This window comes from Centrocercus urophasianus, unplaced genomic scaffold (assembly GCF_019232065.1).
Source record: "Centrocercus urophasianus isolate 14NV4802_14NV808 unplaced genomic scaffold, USGS_Curo_1.0 seq_20, whole genome shotgun sequence".
Classification (NCBI taxonomy): Eukaryota; Metazoa; Chordata; class Aves; order Galliformes; family Phasianidae; genus Centrocercus; species Centrocercus urophasianus.
In genome coordinates, this window is record NW_024884756.1 from 14,601,057 (window position 1) to 14,622,327 (window position 21,271).

Here is a 21,271-nt window from a genome sequence, read left to right on the forward strand (position 1 = left end):
ATGTGTGCAAATGTATAAATGTTATTTGTTGATATAAACCCCTTGACATGTCTTTTGCACATATCCAATGATTCTTGAAATCTCATGTTAAAATTTAAGCTAATTTAAGTCTCCAAGAGGATTTGGTCATTTTTTGTATATTAAAAAAAAAAAAAATGCAGCCATGATTCTTTGTGTATTCATATTTTCACATTTAACGAGTATATTAATTTTTTTCCTTAATATTTTGTATCCTTTCAGCATCCTACAGAACTTCATTTTCTGAAAGACTTCTGTTCTTTTGCTGCTTGTCATTTGCCGGTGCTCAGGCTGCAGTTTTTTGAATGGCTGAGGCGCTAGTCAGTCTGCATCAAAGTCATTCTTTTTATTTATGTAGACTCACTGCATTTGATGTGTCTGTCAGTATTACATCTTAATGTTCAGGACTGGCTCCTGCTCTTTACAATTGAGTAAGTTAAGCAGCAGAATTTAGTAATCTGCCAATGTTTTTTCATTTTTCTATGCTTTTATTTCCTTGCTTTAATTGTATCTTTTACTGGATATATATATATATGTGTGTGTGTGTGTGTGTGTGTGTATATATATATATATATATGTGTGTGTGTGTGTGTGTGTGTGTGTGTATATATATATATATATACACACATATAATCTCTTAGCTGTACTGGATTGTTTCAAATGCATGCCTTGGGATGTTATCACTAAAACTTATCATTTCATGCAACTGTTTAGCAGACATTCATCAGTAGAGCCACTTCTAATACATAACCTCTATGTAATTCTTGATTGTATTCTGCAACAGCAGAAGTATATGTTTACTTAAACACTTTGAGTTTTGTTTCTGAATGAGTAAACTAAGTACAACAGTTACCAACTTATGACCAGTAAAGGAAATGTTTCTCAAAGTGTTTTCAACTACAAATTAATGTCATGGGCTGAGTAACTTGCATGTCATTTTTGTGACACTTACTAATAGGGGAAAAAAGTAGTTCTTCAGTATGAAACCAGTTTCTGAAGAAGCAGTATGTTTGTTTTGGTGATTTTTTTCTTGTCTAATATGAGTGGGTTGTCTCAACTCTTTCATAGTTGGGTTTTACCTGTTTTCTTAAAGGCTTTTCTCTTGAAAGTTTGTCTAATTGGGGTGAATAATTGAATCTGAAAACTATGATGCTGATCTTGGTGCAGGAGGAATGGGAGGGTGTTACTGCTGTGACTCAGGTGAAGTTTGTTACCAGGAAAGTGCTGTATGCAGTGCTCTGGGGTGTAGCAAAAACATGACCTCAGGAATACTCCCGGGTGTGAGTTGCTGCTTTGTGCACCTGGAGGAGGAAGGAGGTTGCAGTGCTGACATCCTGTTCATAGTCAATGGAACACCAATGTTTAATCACAACGAACTGCATTTTTTTGCACAAAGTTGTACAAAGGAAGGGATTTGGGGACAAAAGGAGCAAAAAGCATTTCCATCTGTAGGTTAGACTTGCTTATTTTGACTGTTAGATTTTTTTTCTTTAATTGGAGATCTACTAATGGCGGGGTAATGATGGCATCCTGATACTAGTGGGGCAAAAGGTATTTCATAGTAATATTCCTGGTGATGTAGAATGGACTATGATGACGTAGATGAGAGCACTAGTTGTATTTACATGTTCTGTTTTACGTCTGAATGACCAAGCAAGTAGGTGATTTGTTTTTCTAACAGTACTGCGGATTCTGTTTTGTACTTTCTTCAGAGGAGCACAAGTGCTTTGGCTAGAGTGCTCTCTAGTGAAACACCTTGATTTGTTACCCCTGCTTTACAACTTCAACTTCTTGTGTTTCAGAGCTGTGAAAATTACCTGAAATAGAATGGAAGCGTCAGTAATATTACCCATTCTGAAGAAAAAACTGGCTTTTCTTTCAGGTACAGTTTCAACTTTCCTTAGTTGGGTTCTTTCTACATAACTTGGGTGAAATTTTTGTTTGCTTTCTTGTATTTACTCAGTGTATGTAGCAGAAATATATTGCAGGTTAGCACTTGTATCACATTTCAAAAGCATCTTTTTTTTTTTATCTAGTAGGCAACATGTTGTTGCTGGTTTTCAGCACTTGATTTCAGTGTAGCCTGTGACTCTACTCCACAAAGTAGATGTCCTGAAGTTTCAGTCCAGAAGTAAAAGAATAACAATTTAGCAGGCATCCAATAATAACCCTTTTTGTTTTCTAAGTGATTTTAGAAATGCAGGTGGTTAGTTTTAGGATTTTCTTTACCCTTGTCTTTTCTCAAACCTAGAAATAGATGTTGATAACACATTGTAATGTGTGGCTATTTCTGCTTCCAAGTAGTTAATTCAAGCAAAGCTAGAATTACTGTTTTTCTTTTCATTCACAATTCTTAAATCTTGAATTAATTGTAATTCTTGTCTCTCCAGGCCACAGGAAAAAAAAAAAAAAAAAGGAATGCTTGGAAAGATGGATTTGAAAAGGGAAAGTAGTTAACTTGCAGGGGACTTCACAATTTTAAAAATTGACAAATGTTGCAATAATTAAGTGTTCTTCTGTTTTAGTTCATTTTAGCCCACCCCAATCACTTGAAGTGAAAATTGTTCCTTCTTAAATGCGATTTATTTTGATTTGATTTTGCTTGCTGTCACAGGAGATTTCAAATCAAACAACTCCTATTCAAAACAATAAATTCATGTTATGTTACAGCCTGTAAAAGCAGGCAGCTTCCTCAGTAGTGATAGCAGATACATAAAATGGTTGGTTGTTTGGCTTTATGCAGCAGGGAAGTTCTCATTAACTAGAGTGCCTTTGCACTTTGGTAAAGCTGCCTGATCCATTTTGAAATATAGATCTTCTTACTGAAAAGCAATCTACTGAGTGTCAGGTAAATGCTGTCACCCTTTTTGAACTTTCATATTTCTAAATAGGTTTGACCTCTTTGGAATTGCGTAGTATTAACAGATACTTTTAGTTTAATTAATGATAAAGATTCAGGCAGTAGTTCTATTAAGCATTCTTCAGTGTAAGCAAAAGAACTTCATAGACAAACCACTTTTTCATGTCCTTTTTTAAAGCAATTTTATTTCCTTTAGTTTCGTAAGTAAGACTAAAGTGATTTCAAAATAAACATAAAAATGGTGTTATAGTCAAACCTTTCCCTGGTGTTGTTTGTATGATAAGGCTGCTTGTAATGTGCATACAAGTAGTATTGGCCCTGCCTTTTTCTGGAAAAACAACCTAGTGGATTTGGAATTCATGTTGGTAGGCCATCATAAATGGCAGGAAGATGGGAGAGCTAATGACTCAGCAAAACAAACGAAGAACTAAAACTCAGCCTGTTTGGTGCAAAATCAATTACAGCATTTTTTATTTTTCTTTGTGGCTTTCCTTAGCTTATATGTATTTTTTTTTTTTCCAGTTAATAAACTATGTCACTTCTGAATTAGGCTACACAATGTGTTGATTTGCCCAGATTCTTTTCAGTTTTAGCTCTAAACTTGAGGACTCAACTGGGGGTAGAGCTTTTTTGTAAAACAAAGGAGATTTCAAGTTCATTGTGCTCATAGTCAAAAATCACAATCTGTTTTGGGTTTCTCTCTAAATGTTGTCTTCTAACAGTAGTGGTTAATATTTATGGTATCTCTAATATTTAGAACATTAAAAATAATACTGCTAAAAGAGCAATTTGTTTTGCCATTAATTAAATACTTTAGTGTGTTAATACTGGCAAATGCTGCACTGTATCCATGACTGAAGTCCAGTTTCTCTTCCAGAATTTCCTTTAAAGATATGATTTTATGTTAAAATGTTTTTTAGATGGATAAATATATACGTTGTCTTTTCTATAAATCACGAGCTATCAATTTTCACTGAGCAAAATAATGAATTATAATTCCTACTCTGTCCTTGGTTTACATTATGACAGGTTGGCAGAAACTTACTTGATCTATGTGAGCAGGAAGATTGCATAAAAAATACTGTGCAGGCAGAATATAGTTGTTTGAATCTTTTCTGCTAATGTTTACAAGGAGAGGAGAGCAAAAAGCTTCAGTTAAGCAAGATGACATGTCATGAAACTGAATAGTTCTGCTAATTATTGCAGTCTCTTTGAAATGTCAAGACGTAGTTAGGTTGTTTATTTTGTGGGATCAGCAAATGCTATGTAGGTTGCTCTGGAAGTAATGCCTCCTATTTATTTCAAAGGAAACAGCAAGAGATAAAGGGCACAATAACACCATTTGATAAGGCAAATTCTTAGTACAAAACACTTTATTTTTTTGTCATCACCACTGTTAGCTCTGCATTTTTGCCAATGATGAATAAGAGCCTGCATGCCATGCTTGTAAAATTATGCACCAATGGAGGTGATTCACTGTCATCACTGTTGAAACGCTGCTTTACAGTGCCTTATGTCCACTGTTTGGTTTTCATAAATATTCAGCAAGTGTCAATGAATGTCACTGATTGCCATTTTGTCTGAGGAATTCAGTGATGCACCATTGTTTCATACGTACTTCCATGTCAGACACCGTTCTGTCATGCTCCCCCTCTGATACTATATGTCACGTGGCAAAAAAATGCAACAAGATATTGGTGGGAAGGTTCAACCTCTGCTGCCATGCTACCAGCATCTGCCTCTGACCTCATGGGCAAACATAATAAGAGGCATTACTTTTGGAGCCCTCTTATTTATATCTGGGTATACATGTGAGAATATCTGAGTGTTTAGTATATTTTGTGAGTAGACTTGAAGTGTCAGTCCTCAGCCTTGATTCATAAGTCCCTGTTCAACACTGGAGCCTTTCATGTCTGTAAAAAAAAAAAAAAATAAATAAAATAAAATAAAAAAATAATAATAATAATGTGAACAACTGTTAACCATTAACTGAATTTGTGGGCCTATGTGAATCTGGGGGGAAAAAAATGGAAGAGAACAAGTCTCTTTCAGCTGTGAATCATCTGTGATAAGACTAATATGGTATAAACGCAAGAAGAAAACAGGCTTATGCAAACACTCTCCCCTCTGTGTATCTTCTCCTAAATGGACAATCTTAAGCCTGAACTTCAGGATCACTCATGAGTTCTTGCTGAGGAGGAGAGGGAGCATTATATACCAGTTTTGCAAGTCTGAGATGGCTGCTGTTATTCCAGATTGAATTTTGGTTCCTGGAGGTTGGCCGGGGGCCATTGCTGTGGTGTTCCCCTTAAAAATGTCTTCATAGCTTCCTGTATTACTGCTTCTCCTGTCATGAACTTGCTCTATTTGATCACCAACTTTTGTCCATTCTGCATTTTTAGTCTTTATGGTTATTTATGACACTTTTCTTACATTTTGCTGTGGCAGTTTTTCCTAGTTAGCCATTTTTCTACCAGTAACCTATTCTTGAATTTAGCTGTTCTGAATTTTAGTGTAAACCAGTTTATTTTTTGAATTCTTAAAAACTGATGTCCTACTGCCTTTGAAAACATTTTTGAAATACTTTTTGGATAGGGAAAGACCAAATGATGCCTGACTGCTTGGGGGAAGGCTTAGTTTTTCATTTTATTATTCTTCTTGTTAAGAGACAGTAGCTTAAAAAGTCATTGTTCATGGCTCCTGAAGTATTATTTTACATCCTCAAAAATACTGCCTCCCTCTTCGTTGTTTAATGAGGGTTCATGAAGTAGTGTAGCAAGTAGGAAGAAAATTTTTTGTTCAAGCATTTGGATGAGAACAAATCTCTGGTTCATAAAGGACAAACCTATTTTTTTCTCTCCTTCCTTTTTCTTTCCTCTTTCCTAATCCTATTTTCAGGCTTTTGCCTGAAAAGGTTTTCTGCTTGAGACAGATAAGGATGGACAGTCTGTAAATAAGTTTTGCTTTACACAGTGGCTCATTGGATTCAGGAGAAAGGACACACAGGTAGATCCTTTCTCACTGTTAGTTGATGCCTCTGTTAATAAATAATTAAATATTAAAATCTGTTTTCTGCTTTTCCAAGAATTCCTACCCTCCCATTTTTTTTCCCCCTTCACTTATGAAACAAACAACAACAAAAAAAAAAACCCACCACAGAGAAGAGAGAGAAACACAACTGTTAGAATAGACCACCTAAGCAGTAGTTCTGAAGACATACAGTTTGCTCACCTGCATACCAGTAGATCTTAAATAATATTAGGGGAGTTGAGATATCTTTGGAAGCAAGGGAAAAAGCTGTTGCAATTAGGATGCCAACATATGTTGTGTCAACAGACTATTTTCCATTATTTTGCTTGCATCTCTAATGTTTGGGAGGAATTCTTCACAAATTATGTCAGTGTAGGTGTATGCATCTGCAAGCATTGCTGTGCTGTACTTGTGTGCTTTGTGTTACTGCTCCACAGCTGTTGTTATTCTTTAAGAAGCTGTACTCTCTGTCCCTGACTTGCAGGGAAGCAAAACTGATATAATGGGTTTAACCACATGAACACTTGAGAGTATTTTTTTTTTCCCCTCTGATCACAGATTCAGGGGCAGAGGAGGGAGGGAAATCCTGGTAATTTTACTCAAAATAGTGAATATATGACTACTTCTCAAATTCTGTGGAAAGATCTGGTACAGCTACTTTTGCCCCTTTATTGACTTTAATTCTTCTCTTCAGATGTTCAGCAGTGATGCCCCTCTGTAAGGTATGGTGAATATGGGGAGTCCCCTGCACACCTGGCTCCCTTCCCACTACCAGATTTTCTGGGAGGCCCTTCTGAGAGAATAGATGCACATATCAGGGCACTGTGCCAGTATTTATTTTTTGTGTGATCTTGATATATTTGTCTTCAGTTCCCATTGAAACTGTGAGGAGGGAAAAAACCTTCTCCAAATCCATTTTTCTTGTTGGTTGATAGCCATGTGACTCAAAGGTCAATCCTTTTGAGAAAAGACCCACAGAGAAAATTTCAGCTCTTTAAATAGTCTCTTTTTTTAAAATAAAGAAACTACTTTCTCAGAAACTTTCTGAATTGTCTATGTAATAAAAAAAAATGACAAATCACAGATGCAGCATGTTCTACTTAAATGCTATACGTCTGGCTAATGCTTGATTTTGATTGAAGTGAAAATGTGTGGCTGGTGCTTGCCATGTTTTTGTTTCTATTACTGCATGTGTAAAATGCATACAAAGATTAAAGCAAATGGCTTGAAGTATTTATCTTAATTGTGAGGTGACTTTCACATGCCTGTAAGTAGGTCAGAAAATCCATGGGCTTGATGCACGTATAATCAACTGAGAACAGCCCATGTGGAACAAGACTTCACTTTAAGGGATATTTCCAGCAGGTCTTGCCTTGCAGTTGGAGCAGCTGAGCTCGCTTGCCCTGGAATCTTACTAGGTTTCTGACTGACTAGTTGTATAGATGATCTAGGAAATGCTTTAAGTGAAAGTGTAATCTACGTGTGCAAAAATAATGCTTCTGGGAAACTGGAATGGGACAGTGTTTATGTTGGAACTACCAGATGAAAGGCTATGACCGATGTGGATGTGGTCTGTTCTCTGAAGCTTTGATGCCTAAAAATATCAATGTGGTGAGTGGATCCTCACATCTAACAGGAGGAACACCATGAGTAGTTTCCACAGCAACTTTAAATGTTAGTTTTATGATATGTTTTCAGACCATGTGACTACAAACTATTTCTTTTACTTTTAAGCCCTTACATTAACTTTCTAATGACTTTTTCATGCCCAAATAGGAGGGAAGGACAGAAGAAGTGGTCTCATTCTGACAATTCCATTATGCCTTGAGCAGACAAGTATGGATGAGCTGAGTGTCACGCTGGACTACCTGCTCAGTATCCCAAGGTGATTTCAAAGGCATTTGGCTCTCAGGGCTGCTTGCTGCTTTTAGTCCTGGAAAGGGTCATTTATTGTTTCTATTTGAGATCAATGCAAAACTTATTTTATGTAAATGATTGTTCAAGACATTATATAGTTTGGTTTAGCTAGAAACATATGTGTTCAAATAAACCTGGAGGTCTACTAAGGCTTGCCTAAATTCTTTTATTCTGTATATCTAACTTTGTGTTTTTCTGTTTGTTGTATATATCTGTGTTAAGTATTCCTTCACTCCTTTCATGGAATATCTTTTTTTTTTTTTTTTTTTAATGTCTGTGTGCTTAAATTGCTATGTAAATTAATGAGTCACTCTAATGAATTTCTTAAGCTTACAGAAGTAGCATTGCAGTTTACAAATTTGCCCAAAGTAAACAAAGCCTCCTCTTTTTTTACTTCTCTGTATGTATATTCTTTGTAACCTTAGACCATAATTGTGCAAAGTTTTAAATAGTTTCATTTAAGTTATCTAGCTTAGTTAAGTGTTGAAAGTTAAAATACTACCTGAGTGTGCTGAATGAGAATTTGAGTGTTTTGTCTTTCAGACCTGACTGTAAGACATTTTTGAAGTTCTGCTTATGTGACCCTGTAAACTTATAGTGACAGTTTTGCTTTTTTTTTTTTTTTTTTTTTTTTTTTTTTTTTAAGATCCAAAGGTCAATCTTTAGAGTTGCTTTGCGTATATCTAGAAAGGGATGAAGCCCTTCAGCTAAATGTTTGCTTGTATCCCTTTAAGTATGCCTTTTGGAAATAAAGATTCAGTGCCATAACTGAAGAATTTTTAGTGCAGTTTGCTTTTGGAATCTACAAATGTACTAAGAACATAACTAAGTGATCCAACTTCTTTCTGTAGTTAAGATCATTTGGAGGAAAAAGCTCTGGTTAGGGAGAGAGAAGCAAGCAATAATTCAGTCTATTTGCAAATAAAGCATCAATGTGTGTGTGTATATTGAACAGCATTTAAGCTGTGGAAGAGTTTTCTGAACAGCCTGTGAAGTGTTGGAAATCCCAAACTGTTATCCATGTATGCCATCTCATTGACTTAAGGACTTGGCTGCATTTATGGAACAGATGTAGGCATTGTTGTTCTCACAAGCATTTGTTATTTCTCAGTCTCACCCTGGTGTGTGTGGGTTTTTTTTTTTTTTTTTTTTTTTCGTAATTAGTGTAAAAATAACTGACGAAAATTCAATGGAAGCACTCTTTGTACTCTATATAAACTGGGATCTGCTTGAATGCAAAGTTTAGAGTTCCCACTTCTGATTTTTTTTTTTTTTGTCGATTATGTGGGCAAAAAATAACTTTGTGGTGGCAGTATGGAAAGACTATTGTCACTTTTGTTTGCACCTTGTGAAATGCATCTATTTTGGCCTAAGCACTTGCATTTTGCACTCAGGAAAGAGTCACTCTACTGCATTTGAAATGGAGATATATGGGAAAGGATGTTGCCTGAAACCTTGATTTATGTCTAAGGAACGTGAATTTTTACTTTTTCCTCCTAAGTATAAGCTAGCCTAACATGTCTAACAATTGAGCATGCCTTACATTATAGCTATGTTTTGAAACTTACGTTATGGTATTGATGGATAACTGTGTCCAAGAATCTACATAGCTGTATTTTTCAGTAGATTTAAAGCCAGAGTCATGGTGATATAATACTTGATGAATTACACCATTTTTTCTAAATGCTTCTCTTTTTTAGTGAGAAGTGCAAAGCGAGAGGATTTACTGTGATAGTGGATGGCAGAAAATCTCAGTGGAATGTGGTGAAGACAGTTGTGTTAATGCTACAGGTAAATCCACTTTATATATTGACAGTTGACAGATTTATTCTATAGATGTGAACCCAATAGCTGCATTACTTCTGGGGCATTAATATCTTCATTGAAAGACAGGTAGGCAGTTTATGAGCTTTTAATATCCCAATCTTTTCTTTGACAAAGGAACAATCTGAAGAGAGGATGATACGCTTCTGTCTAATGTGGGTCAAATTCCTCACTTGCTTAACATGTGAGATTGTAACCTTTTTCCTAAAATAGTTTTGGTTGGAAAAAAATACAGAATTATGCTCTTGGCATCATCAAAGCCATGAGTAGTAAGCACATAAGCAGAGAACAATTCATGCTGATAAGTAGACAGTACAGATAAGTAGACTTTGATGCATTATGCAGTCCCAATTAGCTTCCATTGTAATTAACTGTTGATTTTTGCATTACAGTTGTCCCAGTCACAAGTTAAGTCCTGGATGCTACTCAAAGTAGGGAGGAAATAAAGTGTCAGTTTACCAATAAAGGTTGCTAATAATGATTTCTTCTTACCTTTTCAGAATAGTGAGGTTCTGATAAGGATATATGATAAAGTTTTATTTCTGGTAAGGTGTATGGTCTATCTTCTGGTTCAGTGTTCAAATAAAAATGGAAGACACAGCATACTGAACTAGATTCAAGATGTTGAACTCTACTGCCTTTCCTGTCTTTCTTACTGTGTAAATGATTGCTATTTATTGGAGTTCTTTGCACAAAATTAGGCAAGGCCTTAAAAAGTGTCTACTTCCAATTGGGCAACTTTTTTTGTGTAAACGATTAATTACTTTTTTTTACATAGCAGACTGCATAAGTAGTAAGCTTTGTTATAAACTTTCTAAAAAGAGATACTATAAATAACATTTAATGAAAATTTTGTGTTTTTCTGTGCTGGTACAGCATGGATTAGTGATTACATTTTCTTTTCAGTTCTGACAGTATTTTGCTGTGCAATCTATTGCGGAGTGTGAGCCAACTTGGGACATAAATGCAGCCAATCTTGTTTAATTTCTATCTGCATATGTAACTTCTTGAATAGTTGGTGGCACATAAGTAGAGCTCAGTTCTGTGATACATGAAAGCTTGAATGTTTTTACTGTTGTTTCCTCCCCTAATTCGTTTTGCAGAATGTTGTTCCAGCTGAGGTATCACTTGTTTGTGTAGTAAAGCCAGATGAGTTTTGGGATAAGAAGGTTACGCACTTCTGCTTTTGGAAGGAGAAAGATAGACTTGGCTTCGAGGTATGTAGAACTTTTATCTGCTTCAGTCACAAATACCATTTCTGGAATTCTTTAGAATAATTGGATGCAAATGCATGGCTCCTTACAGTTTATTTTGGGTGCTTTATGGAGATCCCTAATAAAGCACTGTGGCTTCTTAGCTTTTTGCTTTTTTCTACTTGAAAGGAATATTAAATGAAGTCTCTAATTAGAAATCTGTTGCTGAGCAAAAGGATAAATGTGTATGACACATTTGGTTGATGCTTTGAGTAAGAAAATGTTATGAGGTTTAGTGTGAATTTTGTTCACGTCTTCTGTAATAAATTGTAGTGTTGCGTATTGGTAGTGCTATTAAATGAGTAGTTGCCCTTCTTTGAAGAACATCTTGCTGCTGCATGAACGTTTTTTTATCTTGGAGTTTTTGACATTTGAAACAGTTCACAAGGCCTTTCAGTTTTCCAAAGATAAGTTGGTAATATCTCATGAGGTTCAGTATGCACAAAAGATTATATAATATGTTAGCAGTTCCATTCTTTTATCTTTTTGGGAGGTTACTGGAAACTCAGATTTTTGTTTTTGGAAAATTGTCTGTGCTATCAATCTTTCCAGGTGCTTTTGAAATAGATTTTGTTTGAACTACAGTAGATTTGCTGTGCTTGCCAGTTACTGAAATGGAAACATGTTTTGTATGAGGCACTATAAGAGCATCTTTTGTTAAAAAGATTAAGTGTTTTGCAGCCTTATCTAATTCTGGGTAGTTCTCTCTGATGTTAAGATTATGTTCTTGAATTCCCATCTAGAAAAGTTAGTTTGGGGAATTTGGAAGATGGAGCTACTAAATAAATTATATACTAAATTATAAAATCCTAGAGATTTCATCATCTAGGTAATTCATTGTTCATTCATAAGAATTTTAGTCTGTTAAGTCTTTTATCAAACTTTAACTAGAATAGATAATTCCATTTTTTCTTTCAGGAACAATTCTTTCATGTCAGTGAGTTCTGAAGGACTGGGTCAGGAAGAATGGATTTTTTTTTTTTTTTTTTTTTTTTTTTAAGCTTTAGTGTTTTACCAGGAAAGAAATCTTACAAGTTTGTCTTTGGGCTATTTATCTAACAGAAGAACAGATTGTATTTTCTTTCTGAGTAGTTCCTTAAAGACAGATTTGAAAAGTAGTCTGAGTACGAAGGAATATCTGAACAGCCACTTCTGTGCTTGAGACAGCTAGATATTTATTAATAAAGATAATAGCTGAAGCTACTTTCAGTAGCAAAAATTCACCCGTGATAATCTCATAACTTGAAATTAAATTCTCCTGGGTTTAACAGGTGTCTGTTTGCCTGTTCCTTCAAAGGATTCAAGTGAAGGCAAGGAGGTGTGCTCAACGTGTATTTGTCTTGAAGTTCAGTATGTATCAGCTCAGTCATAGCCTACTTGATCAAAAATGTGTTTTTTTCAGTGCAAAAGAAGATGAGTATGGTGATATGTATGATATGTTAGTCAATTGTTTGTACCACATCCCATTAAGAAAAAAAATGAACCAACTATCTGTACTCAGAAGGATGATTTAGGAGCTTATGTTTAGAAAGTAATTTAAGTTTACAAATGCTCAGTTTCATGCAGATGTTGCTTAAATGCCCAAATCCCTATGCTGACAGGAATTCTTCAGCAGCTCCTACTATTGAATATAAAGTCTTTTTTTACCTACCAGTGTGCATAGCCCTGGGAAGTCTTTGAAATTGTGGTCTTAATATAATTTTATACATTTATTGTAATATTACTAGTTTGAAAGAAATCTTTCTAGATTCTTCTCAGCTTTTTCTTTAATGTGACTTAGCCAGAATCTGTTTCTAGACAAGTAGAATGGTTACAGAAAATATTTGGTAGTGAAGCAGGTATAATTTTAAATGATTATACAGGGAGATATTATTTACCTTCAAGAATTCACTCAGTCATTAAATTTCATTACAGAATTATCATCTTATAAGTCATTTTATGAAGTGTGCATCCATACTGACATATTTGCATTGTTGGCATAGAACATTAGAGTATTTTTGTTTTGTTTCTAAACTACATTTTATATTACTAAACTGCAAGCATTTCTCTCTGACATGCAGTCTTGATCTACAGTTCTCTTAATTAAATTTAAGAGTTCCGAAGATCTAGGAAGAGGAAAATAATTGAAATACTAAGTATACATTTCATACAGTTGATACAATGGATCAAAATGTGTCAACTGCTTAAAAATGAAGTCAACCATGTAAATTACTTTATGAGGAAAAAAGTACATATTGTGGGAAATGGAAGTGTTGTTTCTGCATTGAGCATTGAAAAGGGCAATTGATCTAAACTAAGCTGTAACATATCCTTAGAAATAGCTGATGTAGAAAGTAAGAATACCATAAATATTGGTAACATATTTTAGAAACATAATTACTAAATTACTTAATAAACACTTTCTCACAAAGCTGCTAAGATTTTGAATGTTCTGAACAATATGAGTATAGTATTCTGAGCTAGGAAACATATTGTAAGGCTGCTCATTAGACTCGCAGAAATAAAATACATTTAACAAACTTTCAAGGAGTCAGGGCCTTTACACAAAGCAGAACTGTCTCACTGTGTGGGAATGTTAAGATGCCATAGACAGGCTCCAAGATACTCCCCTTTATCCTCCTTCTGAGCTTATCTCTATGCAAAGACAGATGCAGAAGGAAAGCTTCAGATTTGTTCTTCAGGCTCCTTGTATCTTGGATTAATGCAGGGATGGAACAGATTTGTATGAGTAGAGGGTAATAAAAGGGCAGTTGCTCAATTCTTATGGTTGATAACATTTTGCTCTTGAGTTCCCTCCTAGTTCAGAAGCACTGAATGTCTGACTCACTGATACAGTGAGACTGCCTGCTTGTATGAAAGCTGCTAACAGCTTTGGGACAGTGAGCAGCTGTGCGCATATGGAGTCACTATAGATGTTGATGAAGAGACCTATGTGATACTGTCTTAGCTTTACCTTGTTTCTTGCACTTGTTTAGTTTTGTTTCTCTGTGAAGCAATTCATTTTCTTTAATAGCATCCTTCATTAAAGGACAGGGAAGGATGAGAGTAGTAGAAAAAAACCTTGTAGTTTCCCAGATAATGAAGAATGGCCATTAGTAATAAGTAAGCCTTTGTTCTTCACTATTCATTAACTCTTGGTTGTTACTAGCAAAACTGACTCATTAAAAATGCCCCTCCTCTGTGCTCGAGGTAGTCCCTGTGTTAGAGCTAGTAATGTATCTTTGCCCTCTTTCTGATGTGAGTACTGGTAAGGCTATGGAAGCCTCTTTACACAAAATTGCAGCTGTGTGTTTGTATATACTAGCAGTAAAACCAAAGCAATACTTGACCTTTATTTTTCATGGGATGTTAGATTTGGATAACTATTAGTTAGAAAAACCAAGGCCGCTATTGGACTCATAAAATCCTCCACACCCTACTTTGTGCTTCCTGACCTGCCTTTTATACCTTGTCTAATACTGTCACATGAAGCCATCAGTCACCGTGCTGTCATTTCAGTTGTAAGGCAGAGATTCTGTGCTTTAGGGTGAGATGTGGTGGTGAAGAGTTGCAAAGCTCTGGGAATAATTACAGGAACAAAAGGTTATTGAGCGTTGTTGGTGTAAGATGTGCTTAAGAAAGCAACTGGAAGTAACAAACATGATTAGATATTTTTTTTCTATATTGGTCTCTAATTCAAGTAAAGTAACTCTGAAGTAGATACCTTCTCCAGTCTAATGGTCTTTGTTGCCTGGTTATAACAGTCCTTAATGTTCCAAAGTACAAAAACCCCAACCATTTTTTACAGGTGGCTTTTTTCCCCTGTGATCCAGAGTTCTCTAATATGTTACCATGAAAGTTTTCCTATGTTGTTCTTGAATTTTGAATATATAGTTACAATATGTATCTGCATATCCTCTCAGTTTTCGACTTAGAAATTAGTTTTGGCACACTTAGCCCCATTTTATTTCTTATAATAATAATAATAGGAATAGGCAGAATGTTATTCCAGAGACAAATGAATAACATTTTGTAAGTCTCTGACTTCCTTATCTACTCTTCCAGTTGGTTATTTTAGAGCAAAGGCATTGGAACTTACGGTTTTCACAGACTTTCCTAAAAATAGATATCACAGTTCTATGGTTTTAACCATCAAAATGGCATTTATTTTATGGCATATTCTTCCTCTGAATGTATTAAAAAAAAAAAAAAAAAAAAAAAAACTCTGTGATACATCCATGCCTTAAACCCATGCCAAATCAGGGAATTTTCCCTACAGAGCTGGAGAAGGTAAACCTGTGTTCATCACTTCTAGAGTTCAGTTGTAAAGGAGGCTGTGCTGAAAAATATCAGGTTGTGTGTGCCTATTATTCTCTTTTCTATATGGAAAAATGACAGCATGTTGTTATCATGAATCTGAAGGGGAAGGTGAATGAGTAGCCAAAGCAGTACTGGATGGCGAAGGGTAGTGGAGCTGACAGATTGGTCTATGTCTAGGTTCTACTACCTGCTGTTGGGCTTTTCTAGTATGCCAGATGTTCTGTGTGGTGCTGGTCAGATAAATATTTAACTTGTATTTCATTACACTACTCAGTGTTTAATCAAGTAGGGTTTCATTATTATGAAACAGTGGAGTTTTTGTTCTACGAAGAAGAACAACTTTACAATTACATGGCAATGAATCACTGTCAGACCAGGAATGTGGGCAGCTATGATTTGTCTGTTTAAAGTGCCAGAGTTATTCTTGAAAAGTCACCAGGAATGCAGTTCAATCCTTATATCACAGTTTCCAGAAGCTAAGTTTGCTGAAGAATGAGGACAGTTAATTTTTTTCTTTTGGGAGGGGTGGGAACGTAAGTGTGAAAGTTTAATTTGATTGTTTTAGAAAGGATGTAAGATTCATACTTTGTTTTAAAATAAAAGAAATACCAAGAATGTTACTGATTTTTTTTTTTATTTATTTTTATTTTTTTTTTTTTTATATATGAAGGTTGCCTTCAGTATAATGTGAAAAGTGGAAGTAGGAGTTCTGTGGCTTGGGCTTCTTTACAAGCTGAAGTGTGAAGTTATGCTTGCAATCTCTGCCTTCTTAGCTGAAGCTTTTCCATGTTTTTCCAAAGCTGTTTGTATATGTGAGCTGTTGGAATAACAGGTCATTGAGAATCCATTCACTGAAAAAAAAAAACAACTGGGGTATTGACTCATAGCATCAGAGAATATCCTGAATTGGAAAGGACCACAAGGGTCATTGAGTCCAATTCATGAGCCCAAAGGAGTTTGTCAAAGTTCAGTCTTTTATACCTATCAACTAGACTATCAGAAAGGATGAGTTTTCTGAATTTACCAGAAATTGGCAGAATTCTGGGGAAATAGATGAAAAACCCTTCTACTTAGGCCTGTTTGTATGAGATTTGTCCAAAAATACCAGCCAGTTACTAGATAACTGTGATCAGCTTTTAGCATGCATTCATATACTTTTCATTGAAATGATATATTTTAAGAATGATAGTTTTATGTTCTAGTAAGTGAATGAAAATTATAGTTGCAAGAGCACCTTGTGCTATATCTTTTCCTCGTTTTTGTTTGTCAGTTCCTAAAAATGTTGTCCTGATTTTATTCCGTAATACAGCGTTTTTGCTTTTCCCAAAACATTGGCTCGAGTTATTTCTGGAAGGGCTTTCAAGCATTAATGCAGGTATTAATGTACAAAGCATGATTAGAGTAGAACAATGAAAGCTGTTACTGCTCCTCTAGGTTCTGAAAAGAACTGAGTACAGATGATGATAATAGGGGTTCTGGCCGGTACCACACAGTTTGAAACCTTATTACCACTGTCACCTTTTTAGATGTGACTTGTCCAGTGGGTGTGTAGAGTGGGTAAGGAAACAGACAGGGAAAGTATTACTGAATCTGCCTTTGGAAGACCTGTCATCTGGACTTATTCATTTATCCCTTAGAAAATCTAAGCTGTTCGTGTTAATGTAAAACCATAGTCTACTGTCCAGAGATCTTTCTAAAGTCATTACTTCAGTCATCTGGGGAGGGTGGGGGGTGGAAATCAGTTGGGTTGTAAGCAAGCAGACAGATATTTCCTTTTTAAAAATTTTTTAACAGTAAATGGTCTTCATTTATACCTTTTGACTTTTTTCCCCTTGCTTTTTAACCTTGTTTCTTACAGTTCAGTGGTAGCTAACCAAAACAAATTCAGAAGCCTCAGAGAGGCAACTTGCACATAAAAATAGTGAAGTTAACTAATTTAAAGCATATGGAGGGAGTTGCATTAGCACTGCTGCTGGGCAGGAACAAGCTAAACTCTGTTTAGGAGCCACCCTTCTGATGCCACCTAATCAGAATCCAGATGACTGCTTTTTTTCTTCAAAGCTTTCAGGCAGTATTTCTGCAGTTGTCAGATACGTTAGTAACTCTATTAGCTCAAAGTTCCTTAAATAGCTGTTGAGAATAAGTAGTTTTTGAAGCAACATCATAAGTTAAAACAAAGCTCAATATTGAAATTTTTTTTCCTCAAGAATTTTTCTAAAAAGGTGCAAGGAAGCTTGTGCTCTTTGATTAATTGACCCTTGTGAGTGGTGTTTTTGGAGAGTAGAGTTGGAATGAAGATAATCTGAAGTAGCTGATGTGTTATTGTCAGGTTTTGTTTTGCAAGAGAAGAAATGTTCTAAATGCCTCCTCGGAAAAAGTTTGTTAAGCTTATCCTTTGTCATGTCCCCCCAGTCTTTCTCCAAAGGATTCAGTAAAATACTCAGACTTAAGTGGTCTCAGTGCAGTCCATCATTTTATTAAAGCAGTTTACTGTTTTTTTTTTTTTTTTTTTTTTCTTAAATCTTTTTAGAATTGATGTTTTTAGCTATGAACTAGCTAACTGATTTACGTTGTTTCCAAACTGAAATGTCCTGATTGAATGAATTAATTTTCTTTTTTTTTTTTTTTTTTTTTTTTTTTTTTATAAATTCAGAGGGATGTACTGAATGTAAAAATTACATAAACTATAAAGGTATGCAGCACATTTGCATGGTAAATGCAGGTATTTAGCTTGTGTGGTACAAAGGTCTGCAAGAGTGGTGCTTTGCAGCATGATATCCTGCCACTGTGTTCACTGAAAGTAGGTCACATAAAGTATAACTTAATCAAGAAACATCAATACCATGAAGAAAACAGCCAGCAAGTGTTTTTCTTTCTCCTACTATAAATAGGTGGTGGTACTGTTGATGCTTCTAAGGGATTTTGCATGAAATGCAGACTGTGTATCAAAACTATATGCCTGTATTAGGCCCCACTTAATTGTGGTCAACTATGCTTCATTGGGATATTTAGCAGTAAGATGGTCACTTGTTGTGAGTCACTGAAAAGATCTGCTCAGTACCTCTGGACACACTTAGCACAATTTGTCAGGAACTGAAGTATAAGCATTACCTACACCTGTATCTGATACTTATTATTGCAGGTTATTTTGGTGTCTGCTAACAAGTTGACTCGATACATAGAACCATGTCAATTAACAGAAGATTTTGGAGGAACTCTCACCTATGATCACATGGATTGGTTGAATAAGAGGCTGGTTAGTTTTCTGTTTCTTTCAGATGTGTCATTCTTGATCCATGGATTTCTATTCATGTAGTAGCCTTGCATAGGATTTGTCCTATGTGTAGTATTGCGGTCCAAATGCATTTATTTCCTGATGATAACCGAACTAACAGGTTCCTTAGTGGAGCATTCCTTAGGGAAGCACTCCCATAGACTGTTGCTCTAGTAGAAGAACTTGAATGTATGATGGAGTGGCTATGAAGGGAATTTTTTTGCCTACTAATGGGGAAATCCCTAATGAAGAAATACTTTAGAGTTAGGACAGCTTAAAACTTGGCTCTATGCTGAAAGGTCTATCAATGATGTCTTCCCAGTGGATACAGAGTTGCAGTAATCATACAGGGTTAAAAAAATCTGTTTCAAAGGTGTAATCTGAGCAATATGCAGTATCTGACTACACAGGCCTTGCTACCTGTGTACCCCTGCATTTGAAGAAACTGGTAAGAGTATTCTTTTTAAATCACTAGTATGTCTTTCTTCTACCTCAGAGTTGTTCATTACATTGTAGCTTCTTCATAGCAATGAAGATTTGGTATTTTCACAAAGCTGATTATTTTTATCCATTCAGCTGAGCTATCCAATGCGTTTGTAACACCCTGATTCAGCATTATGCCTGAGATTTAAAGATAGAGGCATAAATGAAATGGTGAAGTATGTCCGTAAGAACTTATAGGTTCTGTAGAAATCTTTTTAAAAAAAGAAAAAAAAAAAAAAAAAATAGTTTCAGAAATCAGTTCTTCATTTTGTGTGATATTTCTTATCTCCCTAAAAGATTCTGGTGCTCCTAATTGTTGCGTGTAGAAAACTATGCTCTTTTTGCTGTACCTTCTGAATATTGGGAAATAATATAAAGGTTGAAATGTATTATTGGAGCCACTGGATAAATTTATATTGATGCCCTCAATATTTTATTACTTACATTATTTGTATTTCTTAATTTAAAACATGTATTTTGTTTAGGTATTTGAAAAATTCACAAAAGAATCAACATCCTTGCTAGATGAACTTGCTCTAATTAACAACGGAAGTGATAAAGGAAATCAACAAGAAAAAGACAGGTATGTAGTTAGGTTTTTGAAACTCATGGTTTTTTGATATTAAATTTCATTAGAAATCTCAATGATATTGAAAATATTATAATACTTCAAATGTCATGAAATATGTAAGGACGTTTTCAGCATTAAAAAAACAGATCACAAATTTTGTGTGTGGATGGATGCTTGTGTGTTTGGCTGCACCTCATTTTGATAAATGTGTACAAAGAACAAGAATTTAATGACTGTTTTACTGACGTTTACAATCAAAATAAGGAAGAGGGATTTATTCTGGTACTGTTTTCCTGTAAGTGGTTGATTGTCTGATGTAAATAGACTCCAAAAGAAACTAAAGAACTGAACTTTTTTTTTTTTTTTTGAACCAGTGTGTCGTAACATGTATCTAAACAGTGTTAAAAGCAAGTTCATGTTTTCCATCATCGATCGAAGTCATAGAAAATTATTCTTTCTTTAGATTTACGAAGAGCCTAGCATTTAAGGTATTAGGCTGAGATACAGGAGATCAAAATTTCAGCTTCAGGCTTGATTAGCAATCTCATAATACTGCACAAGTCAATGCGGCTTTTATTTTGTTCTGTTATTCCTGCTGGCAAGTCTCATTCCATCAACAAAAAGTTCTGCCACTGTTGCACAGTTCTGTAAACTATGGATACTGCTGTTTGCCACTTGATCTGCTTTTCTCATGTCATGTATATACTGAATATTCTGGGGTGTGAAGAAAAGAGATATGGAAAAAAGTAACATAGTCTCTTAACAGAGTGTGTAGCTCTGGTGTTGGTTGGAGCTTTTTAATGCTACTGTAATGCAAATTAATTATTGATATTTGTTCATTTCTTTATTCAAGATCAATAGATTTGAACTTCCTTCCATCAGTTGATCCTGAGACTGTACTGCAGACAGGTAGGTTTGAAAAATAATAAAGTCAGTTGTTAATGTTCATTAATCACTTTGTTCCTCACTTGAAAGCAGAGGGAGTGATAGCTATCTTAACCAATGCCATAATGTAATAAGCTTATCAATTAGTGTAATCTTTCTTAGGATAAAAAAGAAAGCAATGCGTTTTGTCTGCTTAAAATCATTTTTAGTAGTTGTTGATAACATCTTTACAGTGTTACAATAATTAGTAGCTTTAATTTGAAAGTACATTGCTTCTAGATAATGCTGATATGTTGGCCTCATGGAATGAATTATTCTCAAGTAGCCACAAAACGGTAATGATATGAAGTGTTTTCATACAAGTCAGATAATTTGCATCAGCCTCATTCTGAGCTGCCTACCTATGGAAGTGAAGCATGGTCCTTCTGACTGTTCCGTTCTTGGACTCTCCCTTGAGCTTTAAACAGTTTTGCTTCTTTGAGATGTTTTTAGGTGACTATCTTATCCCCAGTAACACAGAATCACACTGTTGATTTGGATTAGAAATATGCTTAAAGATTTATATAGAGTAGGAAGCAAAGCACAGCATAAAGATGGTGAGTCAGAGTCTGAGGAGTGCTCAGAATCCTTATCTTATAGCCTCCTACCTATGTTCATGAAGTGTGATTTGTGTAACATCTGCTACAGAGAGCTGCTGGCTCTGCATATGCTTTAGCTTACTGATATGTAGGAGAATTCTGTAAGTATTAAAAGATTACACGGTTGTTGTTGTGGTCTTTAAAATTTTTTAAATACAAAGCACCTGTAGAAACTGTCAGACCTTAAAGTAAAATTGTATATACTCCTCTAATGAGCAA

The 21,271-nt window shown here is 35.2% G+C and overlaps 1 protein-coding gene across 6 annotated transcripts in view; it reads left to right on the forward strand.

Moving 5' to 3' along the window:
- Nucleotides 1-21,271, forward strand: part of SESTD1 (SEC14 and spectrin domain containing 1) — a 52,040-nt gene that overhangs the window by 12,904 nt on the left and 17,865 nt on the right. For 5 of the 6 annotated variants that reach the window (XM_042822598.1, XM_042822592.1, XM_042822594.1 and 2 more), the window contains exons 2-8: nucleotides 1,821-1,900; nucleotides 7,685-7,793; nucleotides 9,526-9,616; nucleotides 10,753-10,866; nucleotides 18,344-18,457; nucleotides 19,444-19,541; nucleotides 20,383-20,438. In XM_042822598.1, the coding sequence (XP_042678532.1) occupies nucleotides 1,846-1,900; nucleotides 7,685-7,793; nucleotides 9,526-9,616; nucleotides 10,753-10,866; nucleotides 18,344-18,457; nucleotides 19,444-19,541; nucleotides 20,383-20,438 (637 nt within the window). In that variant the 5' untranslated portion in view covers nucleotides 1,821-1,845. Of the gene's footprint in view, nucleotides 1-240; nucleotides 450-1,820; nucleotides 1,901-7,684; nucleotides 7,794-9,525; nucleotides 9,617-10,752; nucleotides 10,867-18,343; nucleotides 18,458-19,443; nucleotides 19,542-20,382; nucleotides 20,439-21,271 lie in introns of those variants that run through there. The other variant, XM_042822593.1, reaches the window with a different exon arrangement.